Here is a 17,829-nt window from a genome sequence, read left to right on the forward strand (position 1 = left end):
CGAATGATGTTTTACACTAACTTGGTTAGTGTCATTCTTGGTTAGAACACACGATATTTACAGTCATTGTTAAATGTAGCTCAATGCCCCATGCTGAAAGAAAAAATGCACCATGCTCCGTAGATACAGCTCTAAACAGAGCGAGTCAGAAAACAGGATAAGATATGGCTTTTCATTCATTCATTTACGGGCATAAATCATTCCCTTTGAAGAACAGCCCAGTCTGTTTGCAAGAAACATAAAAAAAAAAAAATCAATATGGAGAGCAGCTGGTCAGTTGGGACGAACATGACATGCTGTTTGTTGGGAAGAAAAAGGAGAAACAATCAGATAAAAGAGTGAAAACAGATGAGTGTCAGATTCAATAAGCAAAATATCTCAACACAAGATTGCACACTTTTTTTATATGAAACACAAAATGTAGCCCTATGTATTATTTACCAAGAGAAAATCCCTTGGATATCTATAGATACATAAAGTGCTGTGTTTTCAGCATCAACATACCACAGCTCTGACGGGATACAGTGGGCCAAAAGTACAACTTAATCACACGAGATATGCTAAATTCACCAAGTAGACAACCATCTCGCTTACATCAGCCAAATGCCAAAATAACCCAGTTACAACATTTGAACAGAAAACGCATAACTGAAAACAATTGCCTTAAATCAAGAAATTGAATCAAGTCCCAGAGACTGTGGCCAAGGCAAAAAAAAACAAAACATCACTGCACACAGACCAGGCACCAAGTGTATTTTCTTCACAGAAGAACAGAAGAGATCTGCTGCCCTCTTGTGTCGTAAAGTAGGATAACTGCAAGAACTGGTGCTTTGCATCCTCAAGAGAACCCAACTACAATAATATGTTATTTCAAACACTGATATGTCTACCTTACAGTACAACAAAGTTCCATTAAGGAAAAGCTTAAGACAGGGATGTCAAACATACAGCTCGTGGGCCAGAAATGGCCCACCGGAGGGCCTGATGCAGCCCGCAGGATGAATTTGTGAATCTAATGCTATATTTTTCAGTTCCAGATACCTGTGACTAAATGTTTTGTGCCGTTGTAGATCCACTGTGGTCTGTAAATTGTTATATGCACACGTGTAAATGGTAAACTTATTCAACGTTGAAATTGCACTTATTTTTCTCAAGGGATTTCCAGTTGTTCATCCTATGTTTTATAAAAAAAAAAAGATGCTCCATTATATGCAAAAGAAAATGAACTATTTGGCAATCTTTTATAGATTATTATGCTATTGTTTTACTGGTAAAGTGACCCTGAACTAAAATTAGTTTGACACCCCTGGCTTAAGAGCTGATTTGCCCAAATATCATGTAATTTATATTAAGACAATTATGACATGGATTCCAGGATTAAGATCAGGAAACTGGGCATTTTATTCTGAAAAAAAAAACTTATTTTCCCTTATAGTATGGCTAATGCAAATGTTTTACTCATTTAAAAAAACATGATCAATTTGACTGCATCTGCATGTTTGTATGTGTGAAATGTTTAATGTTTAAAACATTTCATTGTCAATAAACATTATTATTATTGTTCCATGGTGACAACTTTGAGAATAGAATCCAAAAAGAGTGCACCACAGTCCCTTGTAATGCCATATTCAAACGTGGGAAATATGTACTATACTCCTAATTTGAGAAGTTGTGCACCAAGTAACAAAAGGTTAACACATAAGTTATGCAGTAAGCCTGCAATCTAACACCAGACTCCTTATCAAAATATGACAGCTGGCTGAGTGAGGAGGAACCTCCCCATCCTACATGTTAATGATAATTAATAACAGACTCACAGTATGTGCAATCAGGCTGTGCAGAGTGATCTGCCAGCCCATCCATCTCATATTATAAGTTTCAAACGAACATTTAAAATCTAATAAAAGAAGAAAAAAACACTTTGTCAGTTCATGATAAACCTGCTGTATCTTACAAAGTATATTAACAGATGACACACAGCATGCACGCAACGTGACTTGCTCGATGATTAAAATAAGGAATTTAAAAGAGAATATATGAGATTTTCAACTATGTTCTATACTGTGGGACATGAATCATCTCTTGTCAAGATCCATTAGTTTATTCTTGTATTTGATTGGCTTAACTAACGAGCAACTGCAAAGCTCTCAAAGTTCAAAGACGAGCAGCAAATAACGCTCTCACAAAAAATGGAACATTTTTCACTATTGTCAGCAGCATTTAGTGTCAGTTGAACACGCTGTTGCTATAGCAACCATGGGGCTGTACTTAGATTTTGAGTGACATTCATACATTGAGCATTTTGTCAGTTCAGTCAGTATGTCTGTGTAAACATTGCATCATGCACTGTTATTCCAACCTGTCCTTGTTGGAGCATTACCTCCAAGTAGTCTTTTTATTACAGGCTGTTTATATCAACAGTATATATTTATTTTGTCTGTGGTTAGAAGTAGATTAATGTGTCTGAGTGGCTTTTATGTCCACTATTATAAGGCTCTTATGTAAGGTGGACACTCTACATTGACCGTAGGTGTGAGAGTGGATGGTTGTTTGTCTCTATGCAGCCCTGTGATGGACTGGCGACCTGTCAGCTGGGATTGGCACCAGCGCCCCCATGACCCTCATGTGGAGGATAAAATGGTGAAAGACGGATGATGTTTTCAGTTGAGACATCAGGCCATATAATCTTTACTGGAAGCAGTGATCCAAAGTAAAAGCATGCATTGAAGTACAAATTATACTTCTCACATTGTGGAATCTGATGCACTTTACACCAAAACACTGAAGCTAACAAAATAATAAAGTCAACACCCAATTAATGAAAAGTAACAATTAACAGTAATAATTTGTTGGTTTTAAAAGTTAAAAACCTAAATGTATTTTATACAAAAAGCATAGATCAAATCAAAAACACTTTTAGAATTGCAGATGCACCAATTGAAAGGTAAATTAGCAGGATTATTTTTATTTAATCTTTCTAAAAGGCAAATGCACCATTACATGTATATGAGAAAAATAAAAACTACTACTACTATTGCCATTAACAGTTCAAATTCAACTTGAACATTAGTCTTGTTATTTTTACACAGATAAAGGATCTGAGTACTTCTTTTTGTCTTGGGATTAAAGCAAGGGTGAGTTTGGAAAGGCTGTCAATAGCAGGGGAGAATTAATGAAACCAATTCATCGTATCTTTTCCTACTGGTCTTTTCATCAAAGCTGCATCCTAAATCACTGGAAGTTGTTCTCTGTAATAGATCTTGAAATTATGGCTACACTTGCTCTGCTGTTTTTCTATTACTCTCTCAGTGTACGCCACTGTGTTTGTTGTTGTGAAGGCTCTGGTCACGTGAAGTAAGATCATGAGCAGGAACACAGGCTGGTAAGTGACCAACATTTACACCAGCCAGTCATTCCATTCACAATGAACTGATTGGTCATGCTTATTATTGTGGGAAGGCTACAGACAACAGCTTTTTTTTTTTTCCTTTTCCCCCCAAACAATGTTATCAATTGATAGCTATCAGGACATGAAGAGGGTTTCTTTAAGTCTTCAAGCAATAAACAACTGAAATATTACAGCCATTGACATTTGGTAGTGAAACTTGCGGTAGGATACTTCTACTTTAGTTGAGTGAATTATTTGGCATGAGCTAATAGACAGTTCAATTGCCATTGGATAAAGGTTTATTACAATACTTAAAACCTAAATATTAAAACATTTAACGGTCTGGGCTATGTGTCACAATAAAGTCTGTATTTATTGTGATGAAAGTCAGCTAATTAAAGATTGATTTTCAATATTTCAATATAACAGTTGAATGAGGTTTAAATTTGTTACTGACCAGAAAGCAATCGGGTAAAGTTTTACAGTTTAGAGGTAAAACTTTCTAAGTGAATTACACTAAAAAGCGTATTTGCACAAGGTATAAACATGATATTGATTAATACTGAACAGAAGAAAAATATATTGTGGTAGCTACTTAATTATTAATAACCCCAAGTAGTACCTATTACTATTGTCCGTGGGATCAGTGGTTGAGAGGTTCATCTTTCAATAGGAAGGTTGTGGGTTGAATCCCCGGACCTCAAGCCTTCAACCGGCCATTATAAAAGGGCATCTATTGGCAAAATTACAAAAAAAAAAATATTCTTAAGATATCATCAGTTTGATGTTGAGAGAGACTGCTGGAAACTCAATTCAGTAATAATAAATGCGTTTTCCCTGGCCCACCACTGCTCTGCCACTGTAAACACACAAATGCTCCCTCAGTCAGGTCTGACAGAATTGGTTGACAGATGTTATATCATTTCTGTTAATAAATACTAAACAGACACAGATTTATATCAAAATACATAAATAAATAAATCTACCACTGCAGCCTTAAGGCAGACTTAGGTTTTATTGAGTGAGTCTTGCAACTAAAATCTGTTTTCCATTGTGTCCTTGTTGCTAAGTTAAATAATCAGTGAGACCAAGTCTGCGATGTACTGTTGACAATGTGTAAATACCTCATACAACCACATAAAACACTGAACTATCCATAAGCTCTAGCCTTATCTTCAAACTTGGCTTTCTTGGAGCTGTTTGGAGCTGTATTATTATTATTATTACTATTATTATTATTATTATGGTATAAAGTGGACTGTGGTGGAAAGTGAGTGAGCTCCATCATGTGGCTCAGGGGTGTAATGCAAATATAAATGTTAAGGAAATGCCTGGGGGAAGAAATCCAGATATTTATTTGATGACCGCCCTAAAAATAATAATAAAAAAAGAATAACAATCTCCAGCGAACAGTCGGTGGGTGCTCCTGACCTAAGCTCCAGCTATGACTGCATTTAGCATGCCGTGCGTGCAGCTGAAGGCTGGAGAGGACTGAGGGAGGAGGGGGAGTGAGAACCACAAGTGACCGCTAGCTTCATGTCACACGAAGACACAAGCAGAGAGACGTTACTCCACTGAGAGCAAGAGCGGAAATCTTCCAGGGAGAAGAAGAAGGAGAGGGAGGGACAGAGGGAGAGTGAGTGAGGGGGGCTGCAGGAAGGGACTGCTGGACTTTATCTGCTCGCATTTCCACGCAACAGAATATTTCTATTGTGTTTACCTATTTTTAAAGGGCTTGGGAATAGTACCATCTGTGGGAAGGTTAGCTGTAGCCACCGCCATCTCCTCTCAGTCGGAGCGTCCGTCGTGTCTTCCACACCATGGGGAACGCTGCCACCGCCAAGAAGGGCAACGAGCTAGAGAGCGGTGAGTCCGGGCCGTTGTTTGCGTGTTTGTTTGTGTTTTAATTGACACTTAGCGAGCCTAGGTGATGTAGCTAGTTACCCTGTTATAACTCTTGACACTGTCCTATCTGGCAGCTACAGGCAGTACAGCGGGGGAGGGCCCTCCGGCATCCCCCGCAGTTTTCCCACCACCTACGGAAAACAACCATTCCAAATGACCCCCCCGTGTGTGTGTGTGTGTGTGTGTTAAAGTGCACTAATGTAATATTATATAGTCTTAGCTAAGATGGGTAGCAGCAAGGAGACATGGTGGAGGTTGTGGTATTCTGGGTTGCAAGGGGGTGGGGAAGGAGAGCATTGAGTCGACAGTGTTAACAACCTATGAACGCATATCACAGAGCTGCGAATGCAATGCTTATCGTATATTGATCATTCCACGCGTTTAATAATAGCTTGATTGCATGACAGCTGGAGCACGAGACGGATCGAGCTTGGTGACCAGCTAGCCTGCTAACTTTAGCTATGAGGGGGGATTAGCCCTAAGAAGGCCCCTGTCATTTCATCGCCTCTTGATGGTGGTGGTGGTGGTGCTGGTGTACAGGCCTGTACACACACACACACACACACACAAACACAGAGACAGTTAACATGTAGTCACCTTCCTCAATATGTATGATTGGACAATGGCTGATAATCTTCAGGGTGTCACATAGAGGTCGACTGATGTGGGTTTTTCTATGACCTATGCCAATATTTAGAAATCATGGCAGTGGATGGCCTATATATGAAGTCAATTTAGACATGTTTGACATTACAGGTGAGTAGTTATCATTAATTACCACGATACAATGACAGATTTCGGCTTCTTTGTGGACAAAACACACTTGTTGAACAGATACACATTTCTCAAATAAGAGGGAAAACATTTGCTCTCAAAGTGTGTCAGCAAAGTGTATAACATTAAATTTATATATACTGAGTCTGTGTTACATTGATATATTGTTATTACAATTTATTTGACATGTTTTTATTTTTGTACAGGTTATTATTGTTAAAGAATGCATAAAGGTCCAGGGTTGTAACACGCAGTGGACTCTTTGCTTACCTCCCCCTTTTGCATAACAGAAAAGATGTTTGTTTACAGCGCAAGGTCCACTTCAAAATGCAAAAGACTTTGGCTGAATTGTTGTACAATGGTGCCGTCCATAAAGCAATGCCCCTGCCTAAATTTACAAATAAAAGTCTTGTTCCAAGGCCATGGAGAGCAAATTATAGAAACATCTCTAGTTTATTCAATTTCTGCCGATAAATCCCTCCTATATGTTATAAAGTGCACCTTTAATTCAAATAAACAGAAGGCTGGTTTCCATTCAAATCACTCACAAAAAAGTGCAAATAAAGATCAAAAAGTGTTTGATCAAAGGTGATTTTGCTGCTTCTCATCTGTTATTGCAGTACTATTTTCTTCTTACACTAAGTTGAGAAATGTTCTAATTTCCTCATCAGTCCACTCCACACATGCCTCATCACATCTTTCTTCTGCTTTTCCAACGTAGTGAAAAGTGGATGCTGGGCGTTTCAGTCTCTTGATTTTTAAATGTCATCCTTTATTTGCTGAATCTGTTTACACTGCACTTATTTTCAGTTACCTGTGACCTGCTAACAACACCTTCGTTTGTTTCATATATTTTAAATCATGTATGAACTAAATGTTAAGTACACGAACCAGCTAATCAAAACAAAAGTTGTCAAATAAATGTTTGGATGAAAAATAGTTTTAGTGCCCTTCTGTAACAGTATTTGTCACGTTTCTGAGAACAGAATTAGCACTTGCCAAGACAACAATTGGTAGATACTTGTCAAAAATGGTGAAAATTGTAGGCAGTTGACTGACTTCAGCATAGCATCACCTAATCAACTCTTCTGTGCCCAACATGGCTCAGAAGGTTTGTTTAGTTGCAGCCTATTCTCAGCACTGCTTGCTGTACCAGACAGAAACTTTGCAACTATCCTAATTCTCCAACAATAAACCACAAACCCATGAGTAATTGTTATAAATAGCCAATAAATCTGACATGAAGGCATTGTGGGACTGTTTCTGCCTCTGGCCTCACTGCTACATTTTAGTCTCAGCAACATAAACAAAGCTTTCCCTCTGTACAGCATCCTGACCAAATATGGTGAAGAAATGACAAATGCCCTCTTTCCATTCATAAAACTAGGAACTACTACTGTGTGTGCGCACACACTCGTACAGATACACTTGAATTGTGTCGGATGTGTGTATTTAGAGCCCCAATTCTAATCTTGCTGTGCTCCACCAAGGCTCACTTCTCACACTCAGCTTGTCATTGACGGGAGCAGCTTGTCATCAGACCTTCGTCAGAGGATAAGGGGTATTACAAGCTTTGAAAGGTTTGACGTAATTTGGCCTATTGGCCCATGTTACTTTGCACTCATTTACTTTGATGTCTGCAGCTGGTCATCACTGTGTGTCACATGCAGTATATCAAACATCCTGGGTTGTCTGTATAGAAGCTGTAGGTTTGTGGAGGAAGTTTTGAATGGGTACTTCCATTTGCTGTCTTACTACAGTAGTTTGTCACTTATTCTTGAGAATTGCCCACTACCTTCAAGCACTTTACACCTTTAGAAACCCATGGAGAACCATCTGTGTTCAGTTACACACTTAGTGTGTTTTAAGTAATGTCACTTTATGGTACCATGCAAATGTTCCTCTGGAATTTATTGACCTGTTGACATGGTGAACAGTGTCAAACATAGACATTCAGCAGACAAAGGTGATCAGATCAGTGACAGTTCTTATTACTGCCAAGTATTTCTTTTCGAATGCCAGTATGATCCACAGATCCTGGGCTGTGGCTAACTGTTAAACCTGTTTAAGCTGACACCGTGCCCTGAGCTGCAGATTTGTTTGAAGGGTAGCTGCTCTGATTAAGACGACCTGGTTACCTACAACCCTGTTTATACTCTAGACTCCCCGTGTTTACTTTATATAGCTGTCATTAGCTGCCATTAGCTGGATCTCGTGAAGCGGCTCCAAGATAGTCACACTTGGTCACAGGGAGATTTAACAGTTGCCATCATGGCAGCTATTTTGCGAGAGTGACATAGCTAATCATGTTATTCTTGTTTGGATTTTGGCGTTGTTATCAGCAAAGGTTGCCCCACTGTGTGTGTGGGTACAAAATGTTTGAGAGCAGTTTATGTGCACAAAAACAACACTTTTTTCTTCTCTGTAATCAACCGAAGAGAGAGTTATGTCGTAACACTGCAACTAATCTTTGGCTCGTAAAATTAGATTTATTTGATTAATCAGATTATGAGAGTAGGAGCAGTTGATTAATTAGTTTGTTGATCTGCACAACCTCGGTTATGTAATTCACCATTTAAGTTATGTTGAAACTAAAATGAGGATTGCATTTAACCATACAATATTTATTTATTTATTTATTTATTTAGTTAGTTAGTTAGTGTAGTCTTTTAGTTTAACAAGGCCAATCAGGAAGACTATATTGAATAGCCACCAGGGATTTTTAGATTAATACAAGTGACATCACAACTGTTCGTTACCTTCACTTGACTTAAACATGATTCATTCATTGAATACAGTACTTGGGTTTGAAGTTGTTCATAAACATCATCTTATTTATCATAATATGATTAATCAATATGGATGATGCTGTGTGTTGTAGCACTAGATAAAAGTGGATCATATTCAATCTCTTATTTTAGTCAGTTAACCAGATGATCATAAATGACTTATCTGTGATATTCTCAAAGCTAATAATTAATAAATACAACATATTTTTCAACAATTGGTTCTCCCCTATTTGTTGTTATCTTTTTAATCTAACCTAATATGCACGACTGAATTTCTACTACATGGCATTCGGGTACACCTGTTCTTTTAACACCGCGGTAGACAGTCGGTCTGTGTTTAAATTCCCCAGGTGAATGTCAACTCTGTTTTCATTCTTGTCGCTTTGTTTCACCACATACTGCTTGTTGATGGTTGATGTGTTGTGTTATACTTGTTGTTATGTACATGAACTCTATATTTCTCTCTTCTCTTCTTGTATCATCCCATCCATGTGGGTGATTGTTCCTGCACAACTTTGGTGATCAATAGAGACTTTTGGTATGCTCATCCCTCCAAAAGATGACCAGAATGGCAGAACGACATTGGTCTCATTGTGAAGACATGCTAGATGTGCTTGCGTTTGTTGTGTGCTTTGATAATAAGTCAGTGTTTTTGTTATCCACATTCTCTCAATCTGGATATCTGCTGTCTGGTGTGTTTCCCATACATTGGTTTGTCTCTGCTTACCATTCTTATGCTGTGTTTTAATAGTTATCCTCCAAACCGTGTTAAGTGATGCACAAGACGCTCAGAGAAACCTACCCTGTAATATTTGTGGCTCTTCTTTCCTTTTGAATTAGGCTACTAAATGACTAAATATACTGAGTTTCTTGGCATGCATCACTAGACTGCCTGTCTTGGACCTTTTTGTCTTGTGGTTGTGTTTTGTCTTACCTTTAAAAGCAATGTATGTGATATTTAAAAGATCCAGTTGAATTTATATCCAGATGAGAGTTGACGTTGCCCCCTTTCTTCTGCATTGATTAACAATTTCATTTTCCATTAGCACATATATTCCTTTCTCCTTGTAGAATAATAGCATTTGGTTGTTTTACAAGCTCCATCTAAAACCTGAATGTGTCTCTCTACTAATATAAAAAAAAAAAAACATGTTGTTCCAGAAGACCTGTGGGCTAACTGTACCTTATTGCACACTCTCTTGTTTTTTTAGTTAAAGAGTTTCTAGCTAAAGCCAAAGAAGATTTCTTACGGAAATGGGAATGTCCACCACAGGTGAGAATAATGAGAACGTTAACTTCACTTCTCCCAGTATCTTTGTTTACACAGTAGCTTAACACCTTGTTTTCCTACAGAGCACAACGTGCCTAGATGACTTTGACAGATTAAAGACCCTGGGTACTGGCTCATTTGGGAGAGTCATGTTGGTGAAACACAAAGGAACAGAGCAATACTTTGCCATGAAAATACTGGACAAGCAAAAGGTAGGTTAAAAAAAAATATTGGTACCAAAATATTTCTCGCAAATTCAAATGACATTTTATCCTGTTTTGTGTCATTACAAGGATAGTAGGACACAAGTCAAATAAAAATAGATAAAAATGTCTTCGCTCCTCTCAGAGTTTGCGACCTCTCCTGCTAACGTGAGATATTCCTGACAAGCTTATCATTATCTCTTTTTTATGCCAGGTGGTAAAACTCAAGCAAATAGAACACACACTAAACGAGAAGAGGATATTACAGGCTGTGAGCTTCCCCTTTCTTGTCAAACTTGAGTACGCGTTTAAGGTAAGTTTTTCGCTTTAACTGTAAACTATCGTAGTAATTAAAATGTCAGTAATGTGTTAGCAGCAACTGTCTTTATATATGTTTTTTTTTAGGACAACTCTAATTTGTACATGGTGATGGAGTACGTTCCAGGGGGAGAGATGTTTTCACACCTAAGACGAATTGGAAGATTCAGGTGAGCAGTTTTCTGCAAGCGTCATGAACTCATTACATATTATGTCGTGTCTTAGGCTACATCCAAACTAATACAACTAATACATTGTCTAAAACAACCTTTACATTGCATCACACCTGAAAAACTCACATCGCATGTGCACATACTGTATGTCCCAGTGTAAACAGGAACTGTCTATTTGTATTAAGTTGTGTGGCAGAAAAGACTACAAAGCAGAGATGAAAGTAAAAAGTCACAAGTAATAGCTGGGGTTTCATTTCATTCTTAGAAGATAGGACTGATATTAAGCTTTAACAGTGCTTTTCATTCACCGCTCGTAGATAAGTCACAGAAACTCTAGAGTAGTGTTGATGGCAGGCATAACCAATCTAAACTCAACTAAAACAAGAGATGTTTGGATGTAGCTTCATTTTCTTTTTTGTAACTTAAATTTTCTGCTGTTTTGATCAGTCTTTTTTTTTTATGAACACTCCTCTCTCTCTGTCTCTCTCCTTCCTTTCCAGTGAACCACATGCACGATTTTATGCTGCTCAAATAGTTCTGACATTTGAGTACCTCCATTCACTAGATCTCATATACAGAGATCTGAAACCTGAGAACCTGCTTATCGATCATCACGGCTACATTCAGGTGAGCTACAACATAACAAATTAACACGTAACATGTATAATGTCTCCCCCCACCCCTTGTTTATATATGTGCATCTGACTCCTAGGTGACAGACTTTGGATTTGCCAAGAGGGTAAAAGGCAGGACCTGGACGTTGTGTGGGACACCGGAGTACCTGGCACCAGAAATCATCCTCAGCAAAGTATATATATGTCTATATATATGTATATATAAGAGTTTTTTATTACTTTTTTAACAGCAAAACTGATAAAACTGTATTGTTGCTGCTGCATTACAACAAATATTAGTCTCAAGAATGTATTTATCTCACAGTCTGAATAACCAAAGGTGTAGGCAGCAGTGGGTGTTATCATTTGCAGATTTGTGTTGAATTTTGTACAATACACTGTAATAATGAGTTATTTTTTGATATGTTGAATTAAGAATGTGTCTTAATGACAAGCCTCTTATACCTTTTCCTCTCTTGGCTGCTGTAGGGCTATAACAAAGCTGTGGACTGGTGGGCCCTCGGAGTCCTCATCTATGAAATGGCAGCTGGCTACCCTCCGTTCTTCGCGGATCAACCTATTCAGATATATGAAAAGATTGTGTCTGGAAAAGTAAGTGGTTTGTTTCTAGACACCCTATACATTTAAACATGCTTTCTACCTGTTTTCAGTCGTGCATATCCAAACTACTTGCATTTATAAGGATCGGGGGCAAATCTTAAAAGCTCATCCTTCTTATTTCTAGGTCCGGTTCCCCTCCCACTTCAGCTCCGACTTGAAGGACTTGTTGAGAAACCTGCTGCAAGTGGATCTGACCAAACGCTATGGCAACCTGAAGAATGGAGTCAATGACATTAAGGGCCACAAATGGTTTGCCACAACAGACTGGATCGCTATCTATGAGAGAAAGGCAAGTCCCAGAATGCATTTTGTAATGACGCCAAACTCTCTTGCCCCCTGTAAAAACAAAATTAATTAGATATTGATTTGCCAAATTTTATAATTCCCTGCTATGATGCTGCATTATTTTCCCTAAAAGATGTTCATCAAAACAAATTGTGGTTCCGGGTTCCTTATTTTTGTCCACTTGGAAATCACCCAGCTCTCCCGCTGGCTGTTGGATATCAGTGTCACATCCCATTTTACAGGGAGGACAATAGTCATTTAGCTCAGGCTTGATCCGCATTGATCTGTTTATTTTGTTCAACCCTGTTTACTGTACAATCAACAAAACGCAACTGTACAATTGATTTTATTAATATAAAACTGCTTCTTTCTTGTCAAAGTCATTCTTACACCCAACCCTACATGTTATTTGCTGTTATTTTTTATAGGATGCATATATTTTATTAATTTACTTTGTTCTTCCCTAATGTATTGATGCACTGATATTTTACAGTACATTCTAGTTGCACTACACATTTTTTTTTAGAACAGCTTTCACTGTGTTTCTTTTAAATACACATTTTTCCTCATTATACGGTCTCTTAATCAATTAAAACAGACAAACAAAAGACTGAAAGTCACCGCACCCGTGACTACAACATGTATTTTACGAACGTTTTAACAAACGTTACCGTTTACATACCAAATTCTACTTTGTGCTACCTTTAAGTCAGCAAAATATTAAGCATTTCAGGAAAGCATGTGCAGCCAAACATTTTCCAAATGCATGAAATAGTACACTGACGTACATCATACAAAATAAACTGCACTAACTAAGTTGCTGCTTTAATCCATATGCAAAACAAAATGACATGGACTACAAAGTGTACGTTGTCGTCCGTCCATGTATACAGGCAGGATGCCAACAGTCAAAATAAGGGAATTATAAACTCCCTGCAAAACGGAGGGGAAAGACTTGAACATGTGCAAGGATTGTCAACATAGTCAAACTGACATTGGGAGAGTGTGATGGAGAGTTTTTCACACAGATCGTCTGACACCCACTTCATTTATCGCTCAGTGATTCCTTTAGCTGTCTTCATTCAGTGTATTTTAACTCAACTGACACTGCTGCATATGTAGTAGCTCTCTTCTTTTGTGCACATCTTTTCATTTTTTCGATGTACAGTATTTTGACAGTGCTGAGACATTCAAAGCACTTTGAATGTCAAGTTCCCCCCCCTTTCTTTTTCCAGAGAAACAGTTTTCATCGACTGCCAGTATAGACATAAATATGAATTGTGTGTTTTAAAATACAGAATGTATTCCTCTTACTCTTGCAGGTGGAAGCCCCATTCATACCAAAGTGCAGAGGCCCAGGCGACACCAGTAACTTCGATGACTATGAGGAGGAGGAAATCCGCGTTTCTGTTACAGAAAAATGCGCAAAAGAGTTTGCAGAGTTTTAGGACATGGGGGACATGGATAAATCAGGGAAAATAAGGGGATCTTTGCACTCTTCTAAAGACTTGGGATGGAGCAGAGACCATGGTTTTTTTCAGCTCTACTACATTGACCCTTCATTCCACAGGGCTGAATGAGGTTGACATGATCCTTGGGTGCCGATAACCTCTCACTGTCACTTACACCTGCGTATTAAAGCAGACACACACCACTTTTTTCTTTATTTTTTTGTACCTACCAACTGTTTTTTTGTTTTGTTTTTTACTTTGAAGCAGTTAGTCATGGATGTTGTTATCCCCTTTTAAAATGTGATCTTTTTTCACTTTATGAGGAAAACTAAGACAATGGCCAATAATAGTCCACACAGTCTACTACTACTACATTGTAGCCGACTTGTCTGTGGCAGTTTGACTCACAGTTGTGTGGGTTGAAGGAGGTTCCTTGTAGTAGTGTATGTTTGATGGTCTGTTACAAGTCCACATCACATTGGCTACTGTTAAGTGCTGGCCAGCTTTCAGAAGTAGTGTTCGTCCTATGTTTTGTAAGACATTTGAACATGTTGGGTGTTTAAAGCATGACCAAATAGAAATTATTGGGTGACACAAGAAGAGAGGTCCTTTCCTTTCTTTGCTTTTTGCCTTAGACCCCCTCCCTCCCACTAAAGCACCCATCCACTCTCTGTCTTGTTGGTATTCTGACCCAGACACAGCAAGAAAATGACAAAACTTGTTACAGTAGTGAAATGCAAACCCATTCTTTTGTTTGATCCTCTGGGGTCTGTTTGTTACATGTAAAGTTTGTCATTTGGTATCTTACTCTTATTTTTGTCACTGTGTCTAACAGTTTTGTCATATTGTCCCTAGATTTCAGGTCTGCTTATAAAGGCCTGTTGTTACGAGTCTGTGGAACAATGTGATCTCAGTAAATCAAAAAGAATGAAGTGAAATCCTTTGAGGGGTTTTTATTGAGTGTAACATAAAGTTGAAAAGATATGTGTGAGTAGTGTTGCGGCTTTTTGCCTCAACATTGTTAGTGATTCCTTACAAAAAGTACAGAGTTTATAATGTATTAAATCAAGGATGTTTTAAAAATATTTTAAGAAACAGGAATGCAAAACTGTAATAATTTGCCATATTTTCCCTGTTACCACGCCCAAGCAGATTGTTGATTCATTCTTGTCAAAGAATGTAGATTTGCAAATTATAGGTATGCTTATTTGAAAGCTTGATTTCAAGGTACAGTTTTCCTCACAATACACTGTCTAAAATAAAGACTGCTCCTTTGTATCACATGTAACCCTGTTATTGTTAAGCTCATTACATTATTCGTATATGCATTGTTTCATATATGTTCTTATTTATACACATTAGAGATGCTAATAAATTTTATTTTTAAAAGTGTTGACGTTGTCCATCTTGCCTTGCATCGTGACATTGATCAAGGTTTTATTCAGGACTGAATCACACAACCTGAATCTTTCTAGACAAGATTATGATTATTATTACTATTGTTGTTATGAACTGCAAGAACCATCTTGGTAAAGCAGTGAGGTATTTTCAAGCTAGACCAGTTGAGTATATTTGCTCTCCGTGAGATAAAATGTTTGTGGATGTTTTGTGACACGCTGCCCTACTGACTCCAGCCACTAGAGGTCAGGGGTGCGCAGCTTTCATTTAAAAAAAACCAAAAACATTTACTGTACATAGCCTCAAATCTGAATAGTCCATTGAAGTTTTTCATAGGTTCACTGGAAGAAAAGAATGATAATAAAGAAACGTCTTAGATTTTTAAGTTGAAATTTAAACTATAGGAAGTATATTCATGGAGAATGTGGGTGATGCGAGGTTATATAATATCCTAATAAGAGGTGAACATACATGGCTCTTTTCCTCTATCTGATAAAATAGGGACAGTCAAATAAACGCTAATGACACAAACATTTACCGAAAAACACTGTCTATGTGTGTCTGCACTGCATTCTTGAGCCTTTAGTGTTGCCGTAGCTCCTCTGTGAGAGGGGAGAGACACGTGGGGCGCGGTTACCGTCCGTGTTCGTTCATTTGAAGTTTGGGTCAACATGGCGGGCCTGGAGCTGCTGTCTGACCAGGGTTACCGCTTAGATGGACGAAAAGCCACCGAGCTGCGTAAAGTTCAGGCTCGTATGGGAGTCTTCGCTCAGGCGGACGGTTCGGCATATTTGGAGCAGGGAAACACGAAGGCTCTGGCTGTAGTTTACGGTCCACATGAAGTAAGTATCCTGGCCGATGGAGGAGTCTGTTAGCCAGCTATACCGCAAACTATCTCGCAAATGAACACCGCAGCTAATGTCTGTTCAGCAACAACAAATAACACGTGTTATTGTGTTTGTTGAAACTGATATTTTTCATTTTAAGTCAATGAAGTGGTTAAACCATACATTTTTGAAGAATTTATACAGGGAAGTCAGTTGTACATAGCCATAACATATTCATTAATTTAAAAGGTGACACATATATTTCCCTCCCCCCACATTGATCATGTACATGTCAAGCAATTTTACTGTAGAAATATAGCGATAAATATGACATGATGCTAATGCTATTGAGGTTGACTGGGAGCAGATTGTTGCAGTAATTTAATGCCCAAAAGGTATACATGTCATGTGTATATTGATTCTATTCGAGCAAGAAATCAAAGCTCCATTAAGGCTACTCAATTTCCCTACTCTCAAGTTTGGCGTTGAATTGGGATCACAACCAAAAACTGACTAATAGCATCAAGGGCTGCAACGATTATTTGATTATTACTAATTTAATTGTCAACTATTTTGATAATCCGTGCGAGTGTTTTTTCAATATTTTGATTTTTCAGCTTCTTAAATGTAAATATCTTCTGGTTTCTTTGCTCCATATAGCAAAGAAATCATTACAACTGAATGTGTTTGACTTGTGAACAAAACAAGACATTCAAGAACATCATCATTTTCACGTTTGGTAAATCTGATCAACATTTTGTGGACCAAACAATTAATTGAATGATCAAGAAAAAAATCGACAGATTAATCATATATGAAACTAATCGGTTGTTGGAGTCCTGATAGCTTCCTTCGGCCATAACCTACTAGTCAAAGTTATAACCTCCTTGGTGAATGAATTGAAGACATGATATGACATGTTTGTTTATGTCTTCCCAGATGCGAGGTTCACGGAGTCGGACACTTCATGATCGAGCTGTTATCAACTGTCAGTACAGCATGGCCACATTCAGCACAGCTGAGAGGAAAAGGAGACCCCATGGGGACCGTAAGTCCACCGAGATGAGCCTCCACCTCAAGCAGACGTTTGAAGCTGCTGTGATGACCCAGCTCTACCCACGGTCTCAGATAGACATCTATGTCAAGGTTGGTAATTAAACTGTTAAATTGTATTTGGGTTTTTTTTGTGATTTGATTCAGTTTAAATAATTTATTTCTGCACTGAAAATTGTATTAACAGTTAACATTTTGTCCAAATAGATTCTGCAGTCAGATGGCGGTAACTACAGCGTGTGTGTGAATGCTGCCACTTTGGCGGTGATTGATGCCGGCATCCCCATGCGGGACTATGTGTGTGCCTGCACTGTCGGTTTTGTGGACGAGACGCCACTTGCTGACCTTTGCTATGCAGAGGAAAGTGGAGGAGTGAGCTCTTTGGCTTTAGCACTGCTTCCCCGAGGTGGACAGATAGCACTGCTGCAGATGGACGCCAGACTGCATCAGGATCACCTAGAAACTCTGATTGAAGCTGCTATGACAGCCTGTAAAGGCGTGAGCAAGGTGCTGGATCAGGTGGTACGACAACATCTTGAAGAAGTGTCAATGCTCACAGGAGAATGACACGGGGGGAGGGGGGACATTTGGACTTTAGAGGGTGACAGTAATGTTTTTTCTATTAATTCATAACATTTACAATGGCCTTTTGTGTATAATGTGGTGAGTGACACAAACAATAAATATGTGAACTCTGCATCCTGTCTTGGCTGCTTATTTGTGATTGACTGTATTTAAACATTAAAGTATTTGTCATCAT

The 17,829-nt window shown here is 38.4% G+C and overlaps 2 protein-coding genes across 3 annotated transcripts; both read left to right on the plus strand.

Moving 5' to 3' along the window:
* Positions 1-4,798: 4,798 nt before the first annotated feature.
* prkacbb (protein kinase, cAMP-dependent, catalytic, beta b) lies at positions 4,799-15,183 on the plus strand. Of its 2 annotated transcripts, XM_044030888.1 has the most exons (11): positions 4,799-5,254; positions 9,386-9,394; positions 10,068-10,129; positions 10,210-10,338; positions 10,544-10,642; positions 10,735-10,817; positions 11,321-11,447; positions 11,533-11,628; positions 11,924-12,046; positions 12,180-12,344; positions 13,663-15,183. In XM_044030888.1, exons 1-11 carry the CDS (start codon positions 5,209-5,211, stop codon positions 13,786-13,788), a joined length of 1,065 nt encoding a protein of 354 aa, XP_043886823.1. In that variant the 5' UTR covers positions 4,799-5,208; the 3' UTR covers positions 13,789-15,183. The 2 variants fall into 2 exon arrangements, with proteins under 2 accessions (XP_043886823.1, XP_043886831.1); XM_044030896.1 differs by lacking the exon at positions 9,386-9,394 and having other exon boundaries at positions 4,800-5,254.
* Positions 15,184-15,813: 630 nt separating this feature from the next.
* On the plus strand, positions 15,814-17,766 carry exosc4 (exosome component 4). The gene is made up of 3 exons (XM_044036019.1): positions 15,814-16,031; positions 16,956-17,162; positions 17,277-17,766. Exons 1-3 carry the CDS (start codon positions 15,861-15,863, stop codon positions 17,634-17,636), a joined length of 738 nt encoding a protein of 245 aa, XP_043891954.1. The 5' UTR covers positions 15,814-15,860; the 3' UTR covers positions 17,637-17,766.
* Positions 17,767-17,829: the final 63 nt, after the last annotated feature.

This window comes from Solea senegalensis, linkage group LG1 (genome assembly GCF_019176455.1).
Source record: "Solea senegalensis isolate Sse05_10M linkage group LG1, IFAPA_SoseM_1, whole genome shotgun sequence".
In the NCBI taxonomy this organism is placed as follows: domain Eukaryota; kingdom Metazoa; phylum Chordata; class Actinopteri; order Pleuronectiformes; family Soleidae; genus Solea; species Solea senegalensis.

Excerpts from the sequence above, each read along its gene's own strand:
- exosc4 (XM_044036019.1), top strand. The coding sequence starts at position 15,861 with ATGGCGGGCCTGGAGCTGCTGTCTGACCAGGGTTACCGCTTAGATGGA. Across the intron at positions 16,032-16,955 it reads TAGTTTACGGTCCACATGAA|ATGCGAGGTTCACGGAGTCG; the intron begins GTAAGTATCCTG and ends ATGTCTTCCCAG. Across the intron at positions 17,163-17,276 it reads AGATAGACATCTATGTCAAG|ATTCTGCAGTCAGATGGCGG; the intron begins GTTGGTAATTAA and ends TTGTCCAAATAG.
- prkacbb (XM_044030888.1), top strand. The coding sequence starts at position 5,209 with ATGGGGAACGCTGCCACCGCCAAGAAGGGCAACGAGCTAGAGAGCG. Across the intron at positions 10,130-10,209 it reads AATGGGAATGTCCACCACAG|AGCACAACGTGCCTAGATGA; the intron begins GTGAGAATAATG and ends GTTTTCCTACAG. Across the intron at positions 10,643-10,734 it reads AACTTGAGTACGCGTTTAAG|GACAACTCTAATTTGTACAT; the intron begins GTAAGTTTTTCG and ends GTTTTTTTTTAG.